The following is a 19,965-nucleotide window of genomic DNA, read 5'->3' as shown; positions in this document are numbered from 1 at the left end:
TGTGTTATGTCTTTTCACAAAGCCTGGGGGAGTGGATTCCTCATTCTTACCTACCTTTACTTAGTCTGGGTTTTGGCCAGTGCTGGGGAGTGCTTTGGTCTTGTCCACACACATCCCTCCTGGCAGCGAGACGACAGTCTGATTCACCCTGCTGCATGTCAGGGCAGGAGGGAGGGAGTGAAGGAATCCCAAGCACAGAAATAAAAGATGGGATGAAACAAAAAAGAATATGGACTGAGAAGAAGAGAGCTGCATCCATTACAAAGCAGAAGAGAAGAACAGAGAGACCCCTATCCATTCACAGGACAAGACCTGTGTCCACAACCATGTAGAGGTGTCGCTGTGATCCAGAACAGCACAATTTATGACTGAAACAGCTTGAAGTCAAAACCAATAGATTTACTTTAGCAATCCCATAGTGGTCCTGTGGTAATCCTCTAATTACAGAAACATGTGGTCACCATTTTGAGTCAAGATTTGTGCTCTTGTTTACTTATTCTTTGAAAAAAAAAGTTCTGTTTGTCGTCATTCTTAAAACTCACATATCCCATTAGCCCCTTTAACACTGCCTGTTCAAAGCGGGAATATTGCACTATTATTCTGCCTTGTAGTTCTCTTTTAAAAGTACAGTTGTGGAAAGGGGGGGCAGAGTTGTCTTGCCTCTGAGCCGGGAATGGAGGTAGTAACAGTGCCAGAATGATGTCTGTATAAACGGGAAAGCTGGCAGAACGGGATTGTGGATGGCACGGATGTGACGTTTTGATGACATATTTTGCTTGTGACCCACCGCAGGATAATTTAGTGGTTAACTCAAAGAAGAAGAACAGTGGCTGTAAATGTCCGCAAATTGGGAAAACAATGAGGTCCGTGAGCTCCTTAACGTCTGAGCAGAGGAGTTAATTATGCCATTGTTATTGTTTATAAAGCACTGCTGACACATAAGTTATGTGTCACATTAGAGGCTAATGTGTTAAATGTCACACCCGTCACACCTCTTTGATTTTGTAATGACGGCATACCATCTAATATCACAGGAGTGGCATGCTGCCGTCGTCGTTTCATTCTGTGAAAAATGCAAAGGCGGCATAAAGAAGGGGCTTTGTTGCGGCCCTATAGCACAATCTCTGTGTGTAAAAATGGCTATTTCCTCTTCACAGCACTAACAGGTTAATATGTTAACATCATATAATCGTATTTCATACAGATTCATGCTGTGGTGTCGAGCTCTGAGAAAGTGACAGAGTGAGAGAAAGTATGTGAGAGATAAAGGGAAATACAGAGGGATGTGGAGTGGAGTTGGGGATTCCCAGTGTTGTGTCTGGGCTGCAGGGGAGGGCGGAGGTGTGATTTAATGAGGGAGGATGATACACAAATGATAGACAGAATACGATAGTATAAAAAGAGTGAAAACAACAGAGGGGAGAAATTTGAGGAGCTCATAATAGGAAAGAGAAAGGTACACCAGAGAGCCAAAGGTTTAGATGAAGGAAGAGAAGGAGACAGAATATTTGGCAAGAGGCGGCGTGTTGGATTCTCAGGCTTATCAGAGGGAGACTGTGGTTACTGTGGTTGGCATGCAAAAAAAGAAACACGCTAATAGCTGAGATAGAGTTGTTGTGTTTTCCAGATAGTCAGCAGTTGAGCATCAAAAGAAGCGTGTCTGAGTGTGTCTGGATGACACACATTAAATGACACACAGACACTGCAGCTACTGTGTCAAGAAGATATTTACGCACACCAGGTCTGCTTGAATACCGCACATACACACTGTACAGTACACATAGCCGCCCTACACATCCTGTCATTTGGCATAGCAGAGGTCTGCGTATCCTGTTTTTATCAATGCGTATTGTTTGTCTGAGTTGTGTGGGAATGTTTGTTTGTGCTTCCTAGTGATTTTCATATTGCCACTACGTCTCGTGAGTCAGTTGTTAGCCATCATGTGTGATGCATGCTATTGTTTTCTTACTGTGGTTGAAGTTGGTAGATGACACCGCAAGTGAAATGCTGAAACAACAAATGTCGCTTTTTTGTCAATGGAAATAGACATGATGATAATACACCCACAGAGATTTACCTTTAAGCAACACCTGCCCAAGTCAAGTCCAGATTTGAAAACAAATTTGGAGTGGATTTTTAAGTTGAACCAAAGCTTTATTTTACAGGCTGGCATTATTTTCACAATTTATAAATTGTTTGTGTGGTCTATAAAACATAAGAAAACATCATCAAATGCCTCATTTATTTATCATGCCCCAATATTTTCAATTAACTATAAAGTTAAGACACAGGAAAGCAGCTAATTCTCACATTTGACAAGCTTTAACCAACAAATTTGTCATTTTTGATTAAAAAGCGACTTAAACTAGTGCTACCGTGATGAAAAAAAAAGATCCTGCAAGCAGGGCTGCTCAATTAAATGGAAATATTATCGAAATCACAACATGGCCAAGTGCAATATCCAAATCGTAGGAGCTGCAACTTTTTTCATAAAGGTAAAATGTGTCATTAGAAGAAGCATTTAGTTGCTACAGAGATGCCAGTGCATACAAATCGTATTTCAGATGTAAGGGAACATGCACATTTGGTACAGACCTAAGCAAAAATCACATCGTCATCATTTTTATATTGTAAAAATGACCATTTTCACTTTGTGACTCATATTGCAATCACAGTCTCTGTCAAAACAATCACAATGTGATTTTCTTTTTGCTTATCATGCAGAGCTATCTGTAAGTCACTATAATGACAAACTCTCTCAGAATAATGACTTACTTATCTCAAACAAATGAGTTAGTATCTCAAAATAAAGGCAAATTTCCTCAAAGTAATGACTTCCATTTTTATGATAATGCATTACAGGATCTTTTTTTCGTCGCACTGGCAGGAAATAACCTTTCATAAATTATTAAAAAGTTGTTGATTAATTTTCTGTCAATAGACCAATAAATTAATGTTGGGCAGCTCTAGATTAGATTCTCCAACAAGGTATGTTGCCTATCTCGTTAATATCATGATGCACCCTTTGCAAAGTCCAATATTTATGAATGACTGGAAATCATAAAATAATCACAGTATCTATATAATAACTGTATTTTTAACGGACACTTAAAGAATCAATACATTTAAGTATGTGGGAGATCCTTGCTGATTCCCTCCTTGCTGTTTTCTCGCAACTTTATCTTTATTGTGCTTCTGTCTACTATCTCTTTTTTACACCAACACACACACACACACACACACACACACACACACACTATCTCTCCCTCTTTGCCACTCATTCACTTAGCTTTCATGTCAAGTATCACACCTGAGTCATCCGAGACAGCATTGTTCGACAGGGACACGATACAACACAGGTCACAGAGAGTTTATGTGTGTTGTCTGTCTGTGTGTGGTTGGCTGCTCTAATGATGGTAATAAGCTGCCCTCAACAGTTGGGTTCAGGATTCCTGTCATTGTTTGATTTGCTTGACAGAAAGTGAATACTGCTGCACCATGTGTGTGTATGTGTGTGTTTGAAGACTACAATACCTGTGTTGTGTTGTTTACCTTGTAACCAGAGAGTATTAACCTGAAAAAAATCTGAATGAGTCAAAGCTCAGTGACTTCACCCGGCTGCTACTGCTGGGAAATAATTTAATTTAATTGTTTACTGTTTCATACAGTGATGATATTATGATACCAATATGCACAATAACATATGTTATTTCTGATATTTGCAATGTTTAAATGGGTAGCAGCTGATTATTAATAAGAAAAAGACAAGATAAGGGATGAAACAGTTTTTTTTAACAGGCTAATTGAAATCACACTGAATCACATTGGACTGCATGAACTGTCATGTAGTTTTAAGTCATTATGTACTAACAGAAAATACGATTACCGCATTCAGGCCGCTTACTAATATCAAATGGATTTTAAGTCATCATACATGTTGAAACTCTGTATGTGTGTGTGTGTGTGTGTGTGTGTGTGTGTGTATGTGTATGTGGTTAGTCATCTCAGAGGAATGCTCCCTCTGCCTGCCGGGCCTTGAGGAGGGCGTCGGCTGCTGTTTGGTTTTCGGCTTGCTCCAGGGGTGGAGGGGGTTAGAGAGACAGCTCTGCCTCGACTTGGCCTTCTCACTATCTGCGGGGGAGTGCACGTGCACAGCACAGAAACACATACACACATATGTACTCAGACACGTTCACCAGACAACAAGTCGGTCTTTGTGCTCCACTGGCCACCACTACTACTGCTGCTGCTGCTCTGGGTTGCTGGACTACAGCTGGATGTGTGTGGCAAAACAACTTGATGTGAAGGAGCAGTGGTTTAAAAAGAGAGGTGGGCATTACGTTTAAGCCACAAGTACAAGTTAACATCTTAAAACACAGAAAGAGAGCAATAGATGGCTGAGAAGGTTGGTAAAAGGATGTTGTGGGATGTTGTTGGGGATAAATAGCGACCATCGTCAAAGATACCACAGTGGCCCATGACTCACTTAAAAAGACAGACAAGAATCCTTGTGGGACTCTGGTTGACAAAAATCATCTGTAGTCATGTATTCTATTAGGTTGTCAGAAACAGATGAGATGAGAGCACCACTTCAGCCAGAGTTGAAGAACCAGAAACTTAAGTCCACCAAAGAGCTATGCAGACACTTAACTGTCAAAGATACCAAATATAGCAACACAAGATTTTGACGTCAGGGACCTCATCTGCCACGATTTGTAGAGAATTTTACTGTTGTAATGTACCCTGTTATCAAAATATTAATCCTTAAATTTTCTTGTGACATGCCACCATCTAGGTTGTGAAGTACTAGTGATATTTAACAATGCCTTAATTTGCCTGGACTGCTTGGAACCCTGGGTACTCTGGTTTCCGCACACAGTTCAGAAACACATGATGGGTTGGAGACTCAAAACTGTTTGTAAGGTGTGAATATGTCTGTCTCTTTGTACGTAGTCTGAGTGGGCGGAAGTTTGCTGCATAGATCAGCCTCTCATTGGGCGGAACGAGCCACCCGCTGAAGTCCCGCCCTACCACCTCCAGTTGTGTAGTAGTTTTCAACCGTTTTCAACACGTTCTTTACTAACTTTTGCAGTGTTTGATCTTGCGGGGATGTAGTCATTTTTCTGCCATGGTTCGCGTCCTGTAGGCGATATTTTTGTGGGCGTGTTACACCAAAACCTGTTTCCCCCCGGGAATATTTTTGCAAGCGCACCGTTGCTGTGGCACCGCCCAGAACGATTGTGATTGGTTGAAAGAAATACAAGCAGCCGGGGTGTTTTTTTCTCCAATCTTAAAGTGAGAGTCGGCCCAGCCAGACCTTTCTTTTCTTGAGAAAGGTCTGGTGAGCGAGACTACTTTGTACACTGTTCAGGCATGAGATACGTAATCTTGTTTACTTATTCTTTGATCAGATAGTTCCTGATTTAAATCTGAATTTCAGCATTTAAAGTCTGCTTTAGTTCTTCTATCTCTGCCTATGTTAAGTAGGGGTGTAACGGTTCTGAAACCGCGACTGAAACTCCAACACTAACGTCCTCAGTCGAAGTGTCACAGTTCAGTCTTTTGCATCAGTCCTGTTTCAGTCCTGACAGTTGTTGCTATTATAATGCATAAAGATGGCAGGTTGTGGGTCCGGTTGAGTCTTATTGGATGATTAAAGTGTAGTGCGGATTGGGGCTCATAATGTGGGTGTGGGTATTAAAAAAAAAAAAAACCCTGACGCACACATCACTAGTAGGAACATTTTGGTTATCCAGTGGTCAGCAATGTGCATACCAGTCTTCTTTATTTAGTTGATTCATGTGAAGTAAAGATATAAAGTTAATCTACCTGAGTGTTTTTTAGTGTCTTCAGTGTTCTTGTAGTTGATTTAATGCATAGATTCCAGCCCCCACAATACTGATCAGATAATCAGTTGACAATATGGAGGGATGGATAGAAGGATGACAAATATTCTCTACTCTCTCGCTAAGCAATTCAGAAAAACTCTTATGTTTGTCCATAGAAGGTAAAGCCCCGTTTCCACCAAAAACTTTCAGTATAGTACCTTTGGAACCAAAAGTAACTCCTACGGACATGTAACTAGACCCTGGATTGGTTTAGCGTTTCCACCTATTAAACGTGGGAGAAGTTGTTGTTACTCACTGCTCCGTCCAACACTTGCTGTATTTCCTTTTCGTCGATGATGCAGAGAGAAGTCTGCACCTTGTTTGTTGTCCATAGAACAGGGTTGCACGCAGACATTTTCAGAACAAAAAAGAACAGGCTGGAATGAGAGTCTCGCGATGGGAATATGGGATATTTGTTTGTGCACTGAGTCCTTCTCAGGCAAGAGCAGGGGTGTAGTGTTGCCGGAGTGCACCAGAACAAGGCTCTGCAAGGTTATTTTTTTCTCAAGTGAGGATTAGAATATATGCACTTCACATAATGTGGTCGAAATTTACATACGTTTTTAAACACTTGAAGATCCACTCATTTCTAAAATCGCAAGTCATCCAAGAGAGCGAATAAAAACTAATGGAATGGAAAAGTTGTCATATTGAAATTTGAGGTGTGTTGGTGGAGTCACGTCATCAGCCCATGCATTGAGTAACATTTCAAGTAAGCGTTCCACCTTAAAAGTTGCCGCCAAGTTTACTAATGTATGTAAAGCTTGCCACGGTATGAACAGTGGTTACATAAGCTTCAAAACCAGCCACAACTCAGGTCACTCTTGCTCCCTGAGCTCCCTGCAATCTATTGACCAATTAACAGACTGCAGTGTCTCTAGCTCCACCTTTTTAGTACTGGAGCAGTGTGCTAGGTACCCCAACAGAGGGGTGACGAAAAATGGTGACGGAAAGGAACGGTTCGATTGGTGCCATCCACACCTTTTCACAATGGAAACGGAAAAAATGTGTACTGAACTGAACTGAACTGAACCGGACTGCTTAGTAGAAACAGGGCTTGATTTGTTAAGAATGGGAATCCTTATTTTTGCTGGTATTTCAACAGAAGTTTACTTTTCTCTCAGTATCCTCAGTGTGAATGTTGAAGGAGCATGTTTTGTAAGTTGGACAGTAAGCACTTGCCACAGCTTTTTTGTTTTTTGTTTAGTTTTGAGTTGTAGCCACATCTGAGCTCATACAGCTTATTTTTCTGGCCTATATTTCAGATCTCTTCCCGTCAGCTCAGAAAAATATTCACCCCATTGTCAGCCACTGAAGGAAGTCGTGGGACTGATTTCGAGGTTAACTTTTGTAGCTAAAGTTACTGCACAAACTAATCTAAAACTAGTCTCTAAAAGTAACAGGAATGATTAGTTATCAAACATGGAGACGCCATGTTAAATAACAAAAGCTGTATTAAATCTTAAGTTTAAGTTGTCAGTGAAGCTCAGTTGTTTCTAGCCACTGAGTCCCATGTAATATTTTCAATTTGTCAAGTGTTTATCAGTTGTTTATCAAATCACACTCAGTATTCAAACATGCTGCAAATTGTTTCTTTTTGATGGTTGAAATTTCATTTTGTGGGATATCATATCCAGGTGGAGGATGATGGATTTGGTTAAAAAGAATGAACAGATTCATTTCACTGGACTAGTAGACCTGCCTACACTCTGCCCTACTGTAGGAAAAATGAATTGATGACTTGCATCTGGAATATTTTCAGTCATTCATCATTTTGATTCAGAAAGAGAGGCTGCTCAGCTCATTGACTATTAGCAGTAAAACTAATAGTTCCCAGTCCTCTATTGTGTCCCCGTTTTTGAGGCCAGACTATGTTATTTGTCGTCTAGCCTTGCCAGTCATCTGTCTGCTGGTTTCTTATTTCACATCCTTCACTGGTCCCAGCGCACTCCAGCCCCATGATATCACCTGTGGGTTACAGTCGGACTTGCTTTTCTCTCACACTCTATTCTTGGTTCTCTTCCTTCACACCCCCCTCCTGCTTTTGTAAGAAAAGGAGAAGTTTGATGGGTTTTCCAGAGAGAGTGGGAGGTGTGTGTGTGTGTGGAATACGTTCGTCTGTGTGAGTTACACCACTGCTGGAATGAACTCACAAGCCAAGACTTTGAGCACTTTAAGCATTTTCTTTCTGTGATCAAGTTGATGACTGCTGCCTTTCAATGATGAAATATTTGTATGAAACAAAAAATCTGAATAAGAAAGAAAGAATGTTTTGTTATCAATCAGACGTTTGTGAAGTTGTCCATGTGTAGATAAACAGACCCAGAGCAAGTTTTTATTTGCCCCCCTATTTTTTTTTATCATTGATTGGTCTTTCAATTGTTTTCTCAGTTAATCTTTTGATATCTTGTTTTTGTCCAAAACCTCAAAGTTAATCAGTTTAATACAACCTAAGACAAAAAACTCTGCATATATTGAGAATCTGGAACCGGAACATGTTTGGAGTTTTGCTTAGTAATGACTGAAATGAATGATAAATTATCAAAACCAAATCATTTTGTGCCAGTCCACTAATCAATTAATTGAATAATTGGACAGCTTTATGTTTTTAGTCTCACAGTTTTGCAGAAGAGATTAATTTCTCTACTGACTTTTGGCTTTAGCAGACCAGAATGCAATGCAACCAGGAGACAGTATTCTGTTTTAAGTAGAGTTGACTGATGTGAGTACTGTACTTTTTCTACTTAGATAGTTACCTCTTCCAAGAAGGTTATGTTTTCAGTCTGGTTTGTTGGTTTGACTGTTTATCAGCAGGATTATGGAAAATCTTGTGGTCTGATTTTCCTAAAACTTGGTGGAAGAGTGTAGCATTGGCCAAGGAATAACTTATTACATCTTGAAGCACATCGCAATGTCATCACAGAAACACAAACTCTTTTTCACTTTGTTAACATTGCGAGATAGGGTATTTGACTTGGGCGAAGGTCTGTACTCTCTGAGTGCCCTTCTAGTCATCCCTTTACTGTTTCTGGTAATATTGCAAGAAAAACTGAGTATTTTGTTAACAGAATTTTTGCATCGGGATGGGGTGCCTTCTTTTCAGGTGTTTAGTTACCTGGATTAGCCAAAAACAAATATAACTTCCTGTAAATGAAATTACTGTTGTCATAATAACTTCATAAAATCCTGTCTCACACTATTATAAACCTCTGTGTAGGGTTTTAGCTCAGGACTTGGTAGTATAAAGAAAATCAAAAACCATGACAATATCTCTTCATATTGAAGTTGCTGATATTGTAGGGTTGGCTTTGGGTGCTTTTTAAAAATATTTGCAGAATGAGATTTTTGATAAATAATCATAAGTAATGTGGATATAATAACTAAATGGGTAAAGGCGAATGATAAAACAGCTACAACAGTCTGATAAGCTCAGAAAATGTAATCACTGAACTGTAATAAAGCCTTTAAAACCAGAAAATGGCAACACGTATGATACGACAACGATATTACGATAGCCCTATTTTGGCGTCTGATGGGATTTAAAACTCATGAGTCTGTTTTTGTAAACCGGCCTTCCTGGATTGTTTGATTGTCTCACCAGTATCTGAAACAACACCCTCTGACCAACACAGTCCCTTGCATTGTTTTAATACATATCTGTTTTTTGTCTATATAACACAGTGACATGGGTTAAACTCATGTCAGTGACAGAACTGAAGGGTCAGTGCACATCTGGATTGTGGTCGTCCTCCTGACACTAGAGCTGAATGTGGATGCTGCTCAGCTTTTCTGAACAGGTGTTTCCAGTAGGGGCTTTAATTCAATGTTAATGTTTTTTAAATAACATTTAACCACTTCCCTAGAACCAGATCTCATGGGAGAGATGAGAAATGAGCGTGCAGAAAGAGAGAGAGAACTGAAACTGTGACTATTTTTGTCATTGCGTAATGTAATTAATTCTGTGTAATTCTTTGGTTACAGATTTTTTGAGTAGTGACACAACAAGGGATTAACCTGTAACAACTGACACACAAAAACAGATTCATCATGGGTTGAAAATACATTTATTAATGTAACATAGTAGAAGCAGATGAGGCACTTTTAGGGAAAATCAAATCACCAACAAGCCCTGTGTCAAGTTTCAAAACCAGAACTTTATTGCTGCCCCTTCTCCAGAATTAGTGAATGATTTGCGTCTTCACGTGTTGTTGTTGGAAGACAGCAGCTCTCTGCTAAATGTCATTGGACTGCAGCCCTGTTGGTCGTGTCTCGACAGACCGACCACAGACTTTATGAAAGGCACAAAGGCCATTTCAGCCCTGCGCCCCCACCCTCACCCCTCACTCAGTACTAGGACGGAGGCAGGGCAGTCGGGATAGTGGGACAGTGGGACAGACGGAGGAGAGGGAAGGAGGGGGTTTAGGGGCCCCGTCACAGACACTCTGAGCTGCCCTGAGCTGCTGAGACAGTCTGCCAGCCCTATTGTCCAACAGCACCCTCCTTTCTTTATCCATCATCCACTTTGTCCTCCCCCCTCTGTGCTCTCATAGGACAGATTGTGACCAGAGACCCTGATGTTTACATGCACTTTCAGGCATCTGAAATGTCCAAATCATTTCTTGTGATTTTTAGATAAAACATGAGAGCAGCAGCTACGAACACTGGAAAACAAAAAGTAGACTCTAAAAGGCATGCAGCTCCTTACACTGTTTGCTGGCATCTTTTTAGTGAGCTTAGACTTTCATTTGAGTTGGAAGCCTGGCAGAGAGTTGTACAGAGTTCATGTCAAAAGGTCTGAGCCCACAGGGAGAGTGTGTGTATGTGTGTGTGTGCGTGTGTTTGTTCAGCACTGCTCGGACCATTGCCAGTCTGAACACACACACACAGTGTATATGTTTGTGTCTCTGAGCGTAACTGGGCATGCCTCAGAGTGTTTGTTTTGCCCCCCTCCCTCCGCAGCTCAGTGAAGCTCAATCTGCTCTGTCTGAGTCTGTTTTTTGAGTCAGACAAACACTCACACATGTAAAATTTTTGCATCTAGTCCTCAAGTTACTGACATCTGTGTGTCCTTATTTTCCATTCAAACACATCCTTTACACAGATGATGTGCGTAAAGGTCAGGTTCAGCCTCCGCTATGGGTCATGAAACACAATGATGTTGACACAATTTCCCCCGCGGCAAAAAATCTATACCAATTTGTCACTTTCCTTTTTGAACATCAATTTCACTCTGACTGTCCCTTGACAGAGTAACGTCAACGCTTCGGCTCTTGTCCTCAATCTGAAAGGGAATCAAGATGAACTAGATGACGCAGGCACGTTTCAACTAGCCTTACATGTGTCTACAGAAGGAAATAAAAATGCAGTGCAGGGCAGAAAAGTGGAGGGAAGTTTGTTCAGATATTTAAATTCGTTTTTTATTCTGAGTCATCAAGTCAACTTTTTGAAACCTTTGGTAAACTTTATGTGGGATTTTTGTTTTTTGCTCATCGATTAACAGTTGTCAGTTATTTTGATAAATAATCGATTAATCTGTTGACCTCATTTTACAACATCCCCACGTTCTGGCCTCTGAGTAGTGAATATTTGCTGCTGTATTTGTTTTATGTGACACAAAATTAAATATCTTTTTGTTTTGGTCTGACAAAAGGAGCAATCTGACAACATTAAGAAATTTCAGTCGACATTTTATCGACCAAAAGATTTATCAATTAATTGAGAACATGACTGGCATGTCAATTGATGATGAAAATAATGCTTAGTCGCAGACCCAGTACTAGCTTTGTGTTTTCAACTTCAAATCATTGTGATCATCACGTAGTTGGACTGTGACAATTGTTGTTTAAAAACTGGAAGTAAAGTCACAATCAAATGTGTGTGTGAATATAAGTTGAGATGTAAAATACTTGGCAGAGTTTTTTGTTGATCAATGGAAAATAAAACTAAAGTAAGTAGTAGTAAAAATGTCAGTAATTTGCTGTCACCAGCTTCTCCAAAGTAAGAATTTGTTCCTTTTCTCTGTTTTATACACATTTATATAAACTTGATCTTCAGGTTTTAGACCGTTTAAAGGACAAAACAAGACATTTGAATATGTCACATAGGATGTTGGGAAACTGTGATGGGTACCCTTGACAGTTTTTGACATAATTAAGAAAACCAGAGTGATTATTAATTAAAATAATTATTAATTGCAGACCTTATCCAGTATCACGCAGTATACTACTAAATACTCTGAATACAGTCATCTGGCAACACATGCTAAAGTCCTAAAGGTTTCTCCAGCCTCAAATCGTACATTACCAATTTCAAAGTTTTGAGCTACTGTTTGCTTTTTTGAAAGTCAAATTTGAGGCACCCAAAACCAATTGTACACACAAAATAAATCTTAAGCATTACAAAAAGAACCTAATCTTATTCATCAGTGTCCATCTTAATTGTTCAGTGTAAATTTATCTGTAAGTAAAGTCTGTGTTGATCAGTTTCTGGTGCTGTAGGGAGGAGCTGTAACTTGAAAACTGCTGGCCTGGATTCTTGGAAGCCTTCAGATCCCACACATGTCCAACCAGCAGGGAATTTGGGGTCATAGTCTTCCCCCCTTTTTGCCCCCCTCCCTTACATAGTTGAAGAACTCTGAGTTCCAAATCATTTTCAAGTGTTTGCAGGATCTAGAGTTGCCTGTTTAGACGGTGCTGCTCGCTCTTCCTCTAAACAGCAGGCTGAGGCTTGATGGTGGTGCAGGAGTGGTTTTTACTGTGTTTTTCCCATTCAAGTCTCAATAAACTTGTCGTCATAAATTTCTTCATTACAGTGAGTCATTCAGATTGAGGAGGGTATGGTGTGTGTTTGGGCCTGTCCATATGTTTCATATGCACAGTGCTTTAAGTGTTGCTGTTTTTCTTCTTGGAGATAAACAATTACATTAAATAAAACTACCGCACAAGAGCAAAAAGTGAAATAATCTGTGAATACTGTCGTGTATACCACTTAACTTTAAGTAGTGCTATGGAGAAATGGTTTTACGAACGATTCCCTGTTCTGTTTGTATTGCATGTATCCAACATGCATGTCTTATGAAAGGAAATGCTTTCAACATGTTTGGATGTACACCTGTTTTGGTAAGAAACACTGATATAAACAAAAGTTTCTTTTCAAGAAAACATCACAGATGACCTTAACTCCCAGGAACAAACTACGAATCACATCAAGACAGTTCCGACATAGGATGTGTCAAGGTTCCTGTCACAGAAATAGACTGGAGGCCATGTTGCAATGGGATCACTCTAGCTGTAATACAGTGATCTGTGACTTAAAACAAATGTGGGCCAAGGAAACAAGTGTAAAGTGAGGGGGCATTGGCCACTTCTATACCTCATACCTCCCTACTTTCGGCCTAGTCTCGCGTGACCAGCCTCCCTTACTTCGGAATGGGAGTCTGGGGACATTCGTCTTTTGTTTTGTAATAGAAATGGGCGGGAATATCCAGCTGTAAATCCTTAATTTCTCCAATCTTGTGGACGTTGCAGCTCTGCAATATAGCTGAATCAAATGAAATCATATCCATTTTAATCTCTTCTTGCGATGCACTGAACACTTTCTTTTCTGTTGTACTACGGACAACAATTTGGGGAACAGCAATTCCGGTGTAGACGGGTGTAAGGCAAAGCTAATCAGCCGTTGGTCGAGGAAGTACGGAAGTACACGGATTTGAATCCAGTCACATCACTGCCGCTTGGAGCCAGCGCTAGTTCTATTACAACTTTCCTATGGGAAATGTCCACAGACGACAGAGTCAGCCAGCGTGCTGACGTCATCGGTGTCTTAAACGTCTTAAACATCTTTAAGGGCGCATTCACGTCAGTATAGTCAGTAGTAGTAATAGTAATTTCACACCTTCAATTGGTTTGGTTCACTTTCACACTGCACTTTTTAAAGTGGACCAAACCGCCTGGACAATGTCTCGCAGTTCCGACAGCAGCTCGTTTGGGGGCTGTATTGCCTGAAATGACCACTGGTCAGGAAGAAAAAATGCACGAGGAAGAAAATCCGGCTCATCGATTGGCCAGGACCGAAAATGGAAATCCACCCCTTTCAGTCATGGACCTTAATATGTTGCTGTTGTAGTTTTTTTACCTTGATGAGACACTGATCCATCCTCTCGCTAAACAGTTTAAAAACGGCTTCTCCCGGTTCGTACTGTTGGCTTTTTTTATTTATTTTTTTTTTTTAACCCAAAATGCGCTGCGCTCTACGTCACTTCCTCTCTTTGGTTCACTTCCTCTCTTTGGTTCGCTGGATAGTCTGTTTGCATCTCCCACTGTAAGCGAACCGCACCAGTTTTCAAGCAGACCTGAGTGCGCACTACAGTTCAAATGAGCGTACACACCACTCCAAACGAACCAAACTATCCGTGGAAGTGGACCAGCGTTCGTTAAAGTGGACCAAATAGCGCCAGTGTAAATGCGTCCTAAATGTGAGGTCAGTCAGGAGGCTCGAGATTCTAATCCTCAACATTCTCACACTAGGTATTACTAGTTAACATGTGGTGGGCTGTTGCTATGTTTCACTGAACAGTTCAGAGTTCAACTTGACATCGACCTCTCCCTGTGTTTCTTCCATTTCTTTACATTCCCAAAGTTTTAGTGAACCTTTTTCTTGTTTTCTTGGATAATTTTGGCTCATTTGTCAACTTCTGCTTTTGTGCATGATCCATACATCAAGCTGAGACCTTGTGCTGCATGAATATAAATGAACTTGACTTGATTTGACTCCCAGCATTGCTGTCAGCCTGAGCATTGGTGCTGTTGGTCATTTGCTGTTGCATAAACTCATATTCATTGTTTCTGGTTGGGTGTAGATCCTCTGCTATGCTGTACTGCACATCTGCATTTCAGCTATTGAACTTAATAGTGTGACTCATATCATACTTTTACTGTAACTCTTTAAGTGAAAACACTGACTGGAAGGGGCTTTACCAAGAGAAGGATACTAAGTATTGTAGGACACCAAGTAGCTAGTAATGCCACCGCAGCCTCAGCCCACGCTGAGTCAAGCCCCACCAAACACCCACTCAGCAACAGGGACCTAACACACATACCACTGACATCAGATCAGCCCTGGCTGACCATTTAACACATCTACAGTGGAGAGGGAGTTTTTCTTTTTCTTTCTTTACTTGTTCTGCTTCAAACAAGTAAATGAGTAAAAGCACAATAACCCTGCATTAAATAATACCTCTTTGAAGATTGTATATCTCTTTTGTCTTTTCTGATCACACAGTTGTGTTGAGAAACATCTCAGTGTTGTGAGTCTTCTCGTGATCACTGTTCCTCTTTGCAAATGCATTTTACATGTGTTTGCCTTGTGTCATCATGACATTTTGGACAATTTCCCATGATTCACTTTTGTAGCTGCGTTTGTTCGCCTAACTGTGATTTAGTTGCTTCAAAGCTGCTAACTGTCTTTATAGTTCTTTTATTCTGTTCAGCCCTTGGTAAACCGAGTCAGTTACTTTAATGCCAGTGTGACAGCATCTTTTTAGTGAGTTTTGAGGCGACTTACAGAGGTACATCAAGGACTGAATTGCTGTTGCATCAGTCACAGCTTTAAAAAATCATGCGATGTGGTAAAGGGAAACAGCACCAATACATCATGGCAATAGAGGCCAAACACAGGAAAACTGCGATAGAAAAGAGGAACAGTGATCACAAGTAGACCCTCACAGACATTAAGTGAAAGACATTTGACAAAATGTGAAAAGCTATAAAACAACCATAAAAAGATTAACACTATTAGCTTTACAAAGATTGTATTTATTGCAAGGTGCTGTACTTGGTTGCATAACAGCCTGAGGTGTTTTTGTTTATTTGTCTACAGACTGTACTTGTGGGAGCAGCCAAATCTCTCAGTCTTGTTGAATGTTTTCTCTCAACACTGAGTTCAAAAGCAGAGTAGTGGGACGAGCACTGTTGTTTGTCCTTGGTTTAAAAGCCTGGAGTCTGGGAGGTCTTTGATCAGACACTGTGTTAACATTGAGACATCCCTAGTGGCATTACATTGTTATGTTCTTAGCTGTGATATAACAGAAATATTATTTTTTTGTGTTGTTGTGTTGCTCACTTCCCTTTTTGATGTGTCAGCAGTGATATCCTGCATGATGTTGCTTTGGCTCACTCTGATAAATGACTTCTTACTAAGGACAAGCTTTAATAGAAACAGTACAAAACAGCCTGAACTAAACAGATTGTACAAAGAGCGAGACATCATTTCTGCTTTTGTTGTGACATTTATGAAGGAAAAACCTGCTGTTTTATGTATTGTTGATTGGACATAATAGTATTTGATGGTTGTGGACAGCTCTGCCATCAACTTTCACTTCTCTAATAGTGGCTACTCGACCACTAAAGTGTAAAACCCCAAGAAGTGGCTGTTTTTTTACAAGCTGTGAAAAACGTAGGCAGTTAGATTACAACTTTTAATCATTAGCTGTCTATAACAGGATCCCCTCTTAACCTCTTGTTACGTTACGTGCATAGAAATGGAATGAATAGAAAGGACATCTTAGTGTTTGCTGTGGTCGTTTGACTAGTAAAACAGTAAATGGTGATTGTTGCTAGTTTGAGAACTCCGCTTAATTGCTTTGTCAACTCGTCATAAAAAAACATCTCATTCAAACTTGACAGAAACAAAATAAAACTCACCAAAACCATCATAAGTAGACTTGCTAGTCATCTAGTTAGTTAGTCCACTGTTCCAACAGTCATCAGCCCAGGTTTGGTTGAAATGAACCCTTAAATCATTGAGTTGCTGTGAAAATAGCCACTGTTCAGCTGTCCACTGGGCTGTGGCTCTTTATGGAAGGCAGCTAGAGTAACTTAACATCACTCTTTCAACAAACATGCAATTAATGGCAGCAAAAGAAACAGGTAAAAACATTTTCGGTAATATTTAAAAATAAGCTTGTTTATTTGAAAATTTAGCCCACTACTCTGCTGCCGATTTGGTTGTTACTTCAAGATCTCACCTCAGTGAGTCTGCAACTTGCCGAAAGTCGGTTTGTTCATACAGAAGTCAAGCCTTTGCACACTGAGTCCGATTTTTTTTTGCACCTTTGTCCAAAATTGTCACACAACGGTTGCAAAGGCAACGATACACATAAAAATCAATTCTACTCTCATTGTGTTTCTATGGTCACGTGACTTTCATCACATGGGGAAGCACATCATTTAAGGTTTGTAAGGTCCAGCACATTTCTTCTAAATTATATCAACTTATTTTACAGGATTTGGTCTCTTATCAGGCTGTTGGATGCAGATTTGTGGTGCCAGTCAGCTGTACATTTACACACCAGCTCTCACTTTCAGGCGTTAATGTGTTTTCAGCTTTCCTCCCCTGATAGTCTGCCTCTTCTACTGTATGCTCCTGTATGCTTGTGTGCACATAAAGTACTCAGACACCATTTACAAATTCAAGACACCCTCCCCCCTGACACACACTCTCCAGCCCCTTTTAAAGTACAGAGGCAGTGAATGAAAGCCTTTGCCATGAAAAATTAAAACACCATTATCTGCTTTCTGGATGTACAATGGCTGACCCAGATGGGGCACTGCTGAGTTTTCAGTAGCTGAACAGTACACAGCCTTGTTTTTATGTGGCAACTGACATTTGTCCTTCTGAAGGGCTTTAGCGTACGCTTTTGACCCTTACTCTGTATTTGTGTGTGAGAGTGAGTGGGCGAGACAGAGAGATGGTGGGGGCATATGTGGTTGTTGCCTCTTGCATAAGATGATGAGTGTGTTTTTGGGTCATTGTGCTTGTGCAGATTACAGGCTGCATCCCCATTATGACAATGTACATTACTGTATGGCAGCAGAAATCATCATTCTGCCAGCAGTATTGTATGTCAGATGAGTGCAGATGTTACACAACACAATGAAAATCCTGTTTTACTTACTGAAATCTCATTGCCGGTTGTTTATTATTAGACATCACCTCATATCCAGTGCACACACAGCTGGGACCCTCATTAGTAGGAGGTAGTGTAGGAGACCTGACATCAACAATAGTAAATACTGTACCACACCTAGTGTCTGATGTGTGAATTCTTCCTCTACATCTTCATCTTTTTCTTTTTCTTCTTCTTCTTGATATTATCATTATTATTATTATTACATTTTGGACATGAACCCTGGTCAGGTATCACTTTACAATTTGAAAATACCTGTGTTTATACCAAAGCCACAGGCTGCAACAGCCAGTCAGAAATCAGTGCCAAATCTGAAACACCTGAGTCAATAACCACATCGAAACTGTTCAAAACATCCTTAAAATGAGGCAAACAATATATATACCAATGTCCATAGAATACAATCTAAGATAAGAGATGTATTAAAAATAACTAGTTTTTTTATGGCAAAACAAAATTAGATTTTCATTGTACTAAGTGCACAAAGGTGATAGGGAGGACAGATCACACAATAACTTGTCAGAGTCTCATATCTGGACTGGTAATTCATCATAACCGTGAAGAAGAGAGAAGATCACATATCTATAAATGAAGACGTGGCAATATGATTAAATACTATTATTCAAATTATGAAATTTTAAGTAAACATTCAAATATTCCACATAATATCAAGTCAATATTTCAAGTAAAAACCCAAGTAAATAGTTAAATGGCAGACATGTTATGCATATGGGGCCAAGAAATAATCAAAATACCAAACAATAAAACTTTTTTGTTTACGATTGAAAATGTTTAAAGTCACGAGTCAGTATTTCAAACAGAAGGTTACAGATGACTGACAAACCTTTCTGCTTCTTCCTCTCGTCCTGCCTGCAGGTCTCTGGATGGCCGTCTGCAGGTCTCCCACAGAAAAGGTTTGCCCCACGTCATCTACTGCCGTCTGTGGCGCTGGCCCGACCTGCAGTCCCACCATGAGCTGCGGGCGGTGGAGCTGTGCGAATATGCCTTCCACACGAAGAAGGATGAAGTGTGTGTCAACCCGTATCACTACCAGAGAGTAGAGACGCCAGGTACGAAAGCTTGGAGCGTGTTTATCCCTTATTTAGATTTTTATGAAGGAATGGAAGTTTCTTTTCCAATAATCTGAAGGATACAATTTGTCCAGATTTATTTCACCTTCAACTTCATCCTACTTTTTAATTGCATTATTTATTGTTTGTTAATGAATTTAATTGCATTATATATTTATTTACATTGCCCATTATGAAGCCAATGGCTGTTGTTATGTTCTAAGGAGCTATTTGTGTTTGTGTGTCTTCATGTCCATTATACAGTACTCCCACCAGTGCTGGTGCCCAGACACACAGAAATCCCCAGCGAGTTCCCACCTCTGGATGATTACAGCCATTCAATCCCAGAAAACACCAACTTCCCTGCTGGTATCGAGCCCCAGAGCAACTACATACCAGGTACCAGCATGGTTCCTTAGAGGACTCACACTCAGATACTTTTACACCAACACTTGTGTAAGAATCTGATTTGTTTTCCAGTGTTGAGCTGTAAACATTTAACAGCCGTGGGTCAGGAAGTGCATCACATTTTTGTCTTTTCTGGCATTTTATGACTTCACTTCTAAGAGAAGATTTGATCTTGTGGACAGATAGTTGTAAGGGATATTATCGGTTAACCTGGTCTTAAGTTCAAGAGTTGAGTGCTGACAAGCTTCTGTTCCTGCGTTGTTGCTGAGCAATGTTAGAAAATGATTGATTTAAATAAATTGGAGGTGCTTCCTCGTTTGAGCATAATCTTGTATCGGCGACCTGCTAAAAAAGGTGACTCACGGAGTGATATTTTGTCTAAATTTTATATCCGCGTTTGTTTCGGGGGGAAGAAAAAGTACATGTGGGTCAGATCGCAGGTGTTGGGTGATAAATATATTATATGTGCGGGTGGTTGGGCGGGTGCAGTTTTGAATGTCAAGGTTCTGGTTTTAGAGCAGGTTTTGAAAATCAGATCTGTGCAGGACTCATGATACATGTTTGTTGTCAATCTGAATGTGTTGATGATTGTTATCTGACATGGCTTCAACATACTCATCAGTCATTTTTAAAC

At 40.2% G+C, this 19,965-nt stretch overlaps 1 protein-coding gene across 1 annotated transcript in view; it reads left to right on the top strand.

Moving 5' to 3' along the window:
* Positions 1-19,965, top strand: part of smad3a (SMAD family member 3a) — a 39,194-nt gene that overhangs the window by 8,180 nt on the left and 11,049 nt on the right. Inside the window, exons 2-3 of the mRNA XM_033628476.2 lie at positions 18,730-18,923; positions 19,188-19,322. Of these exons, the coding sequence (XP_033484367.1) occupies positions 18,730-18,923; positions 19,188-19,322 (329 nt within the window). The remainder of the gene's footprint in view (positions 1-18,729; positions 18,924-19,187; positions 19,323-19,965) is intronic.

This window comes from Epinephelus lanceolatus, chromosome 2 (assembly GCF_041903045.1).
Source record: "Epinephelus lanceolatus isolate andai-2023 chromosome 2, ASM4190304v1, whole genome shotgun sequence".
NCBI classification, from domain to species: Eukaryota; Metazoa; Chordata; class Actinopteri; order Perciformes; family Serranidae; genus Epinephelus; species Epinephelus lanceolatus.
Note: the sequence above shows the minus strand (reverse complement) of the source record. Positions and strands in the feature narration are given on the sequence as shown.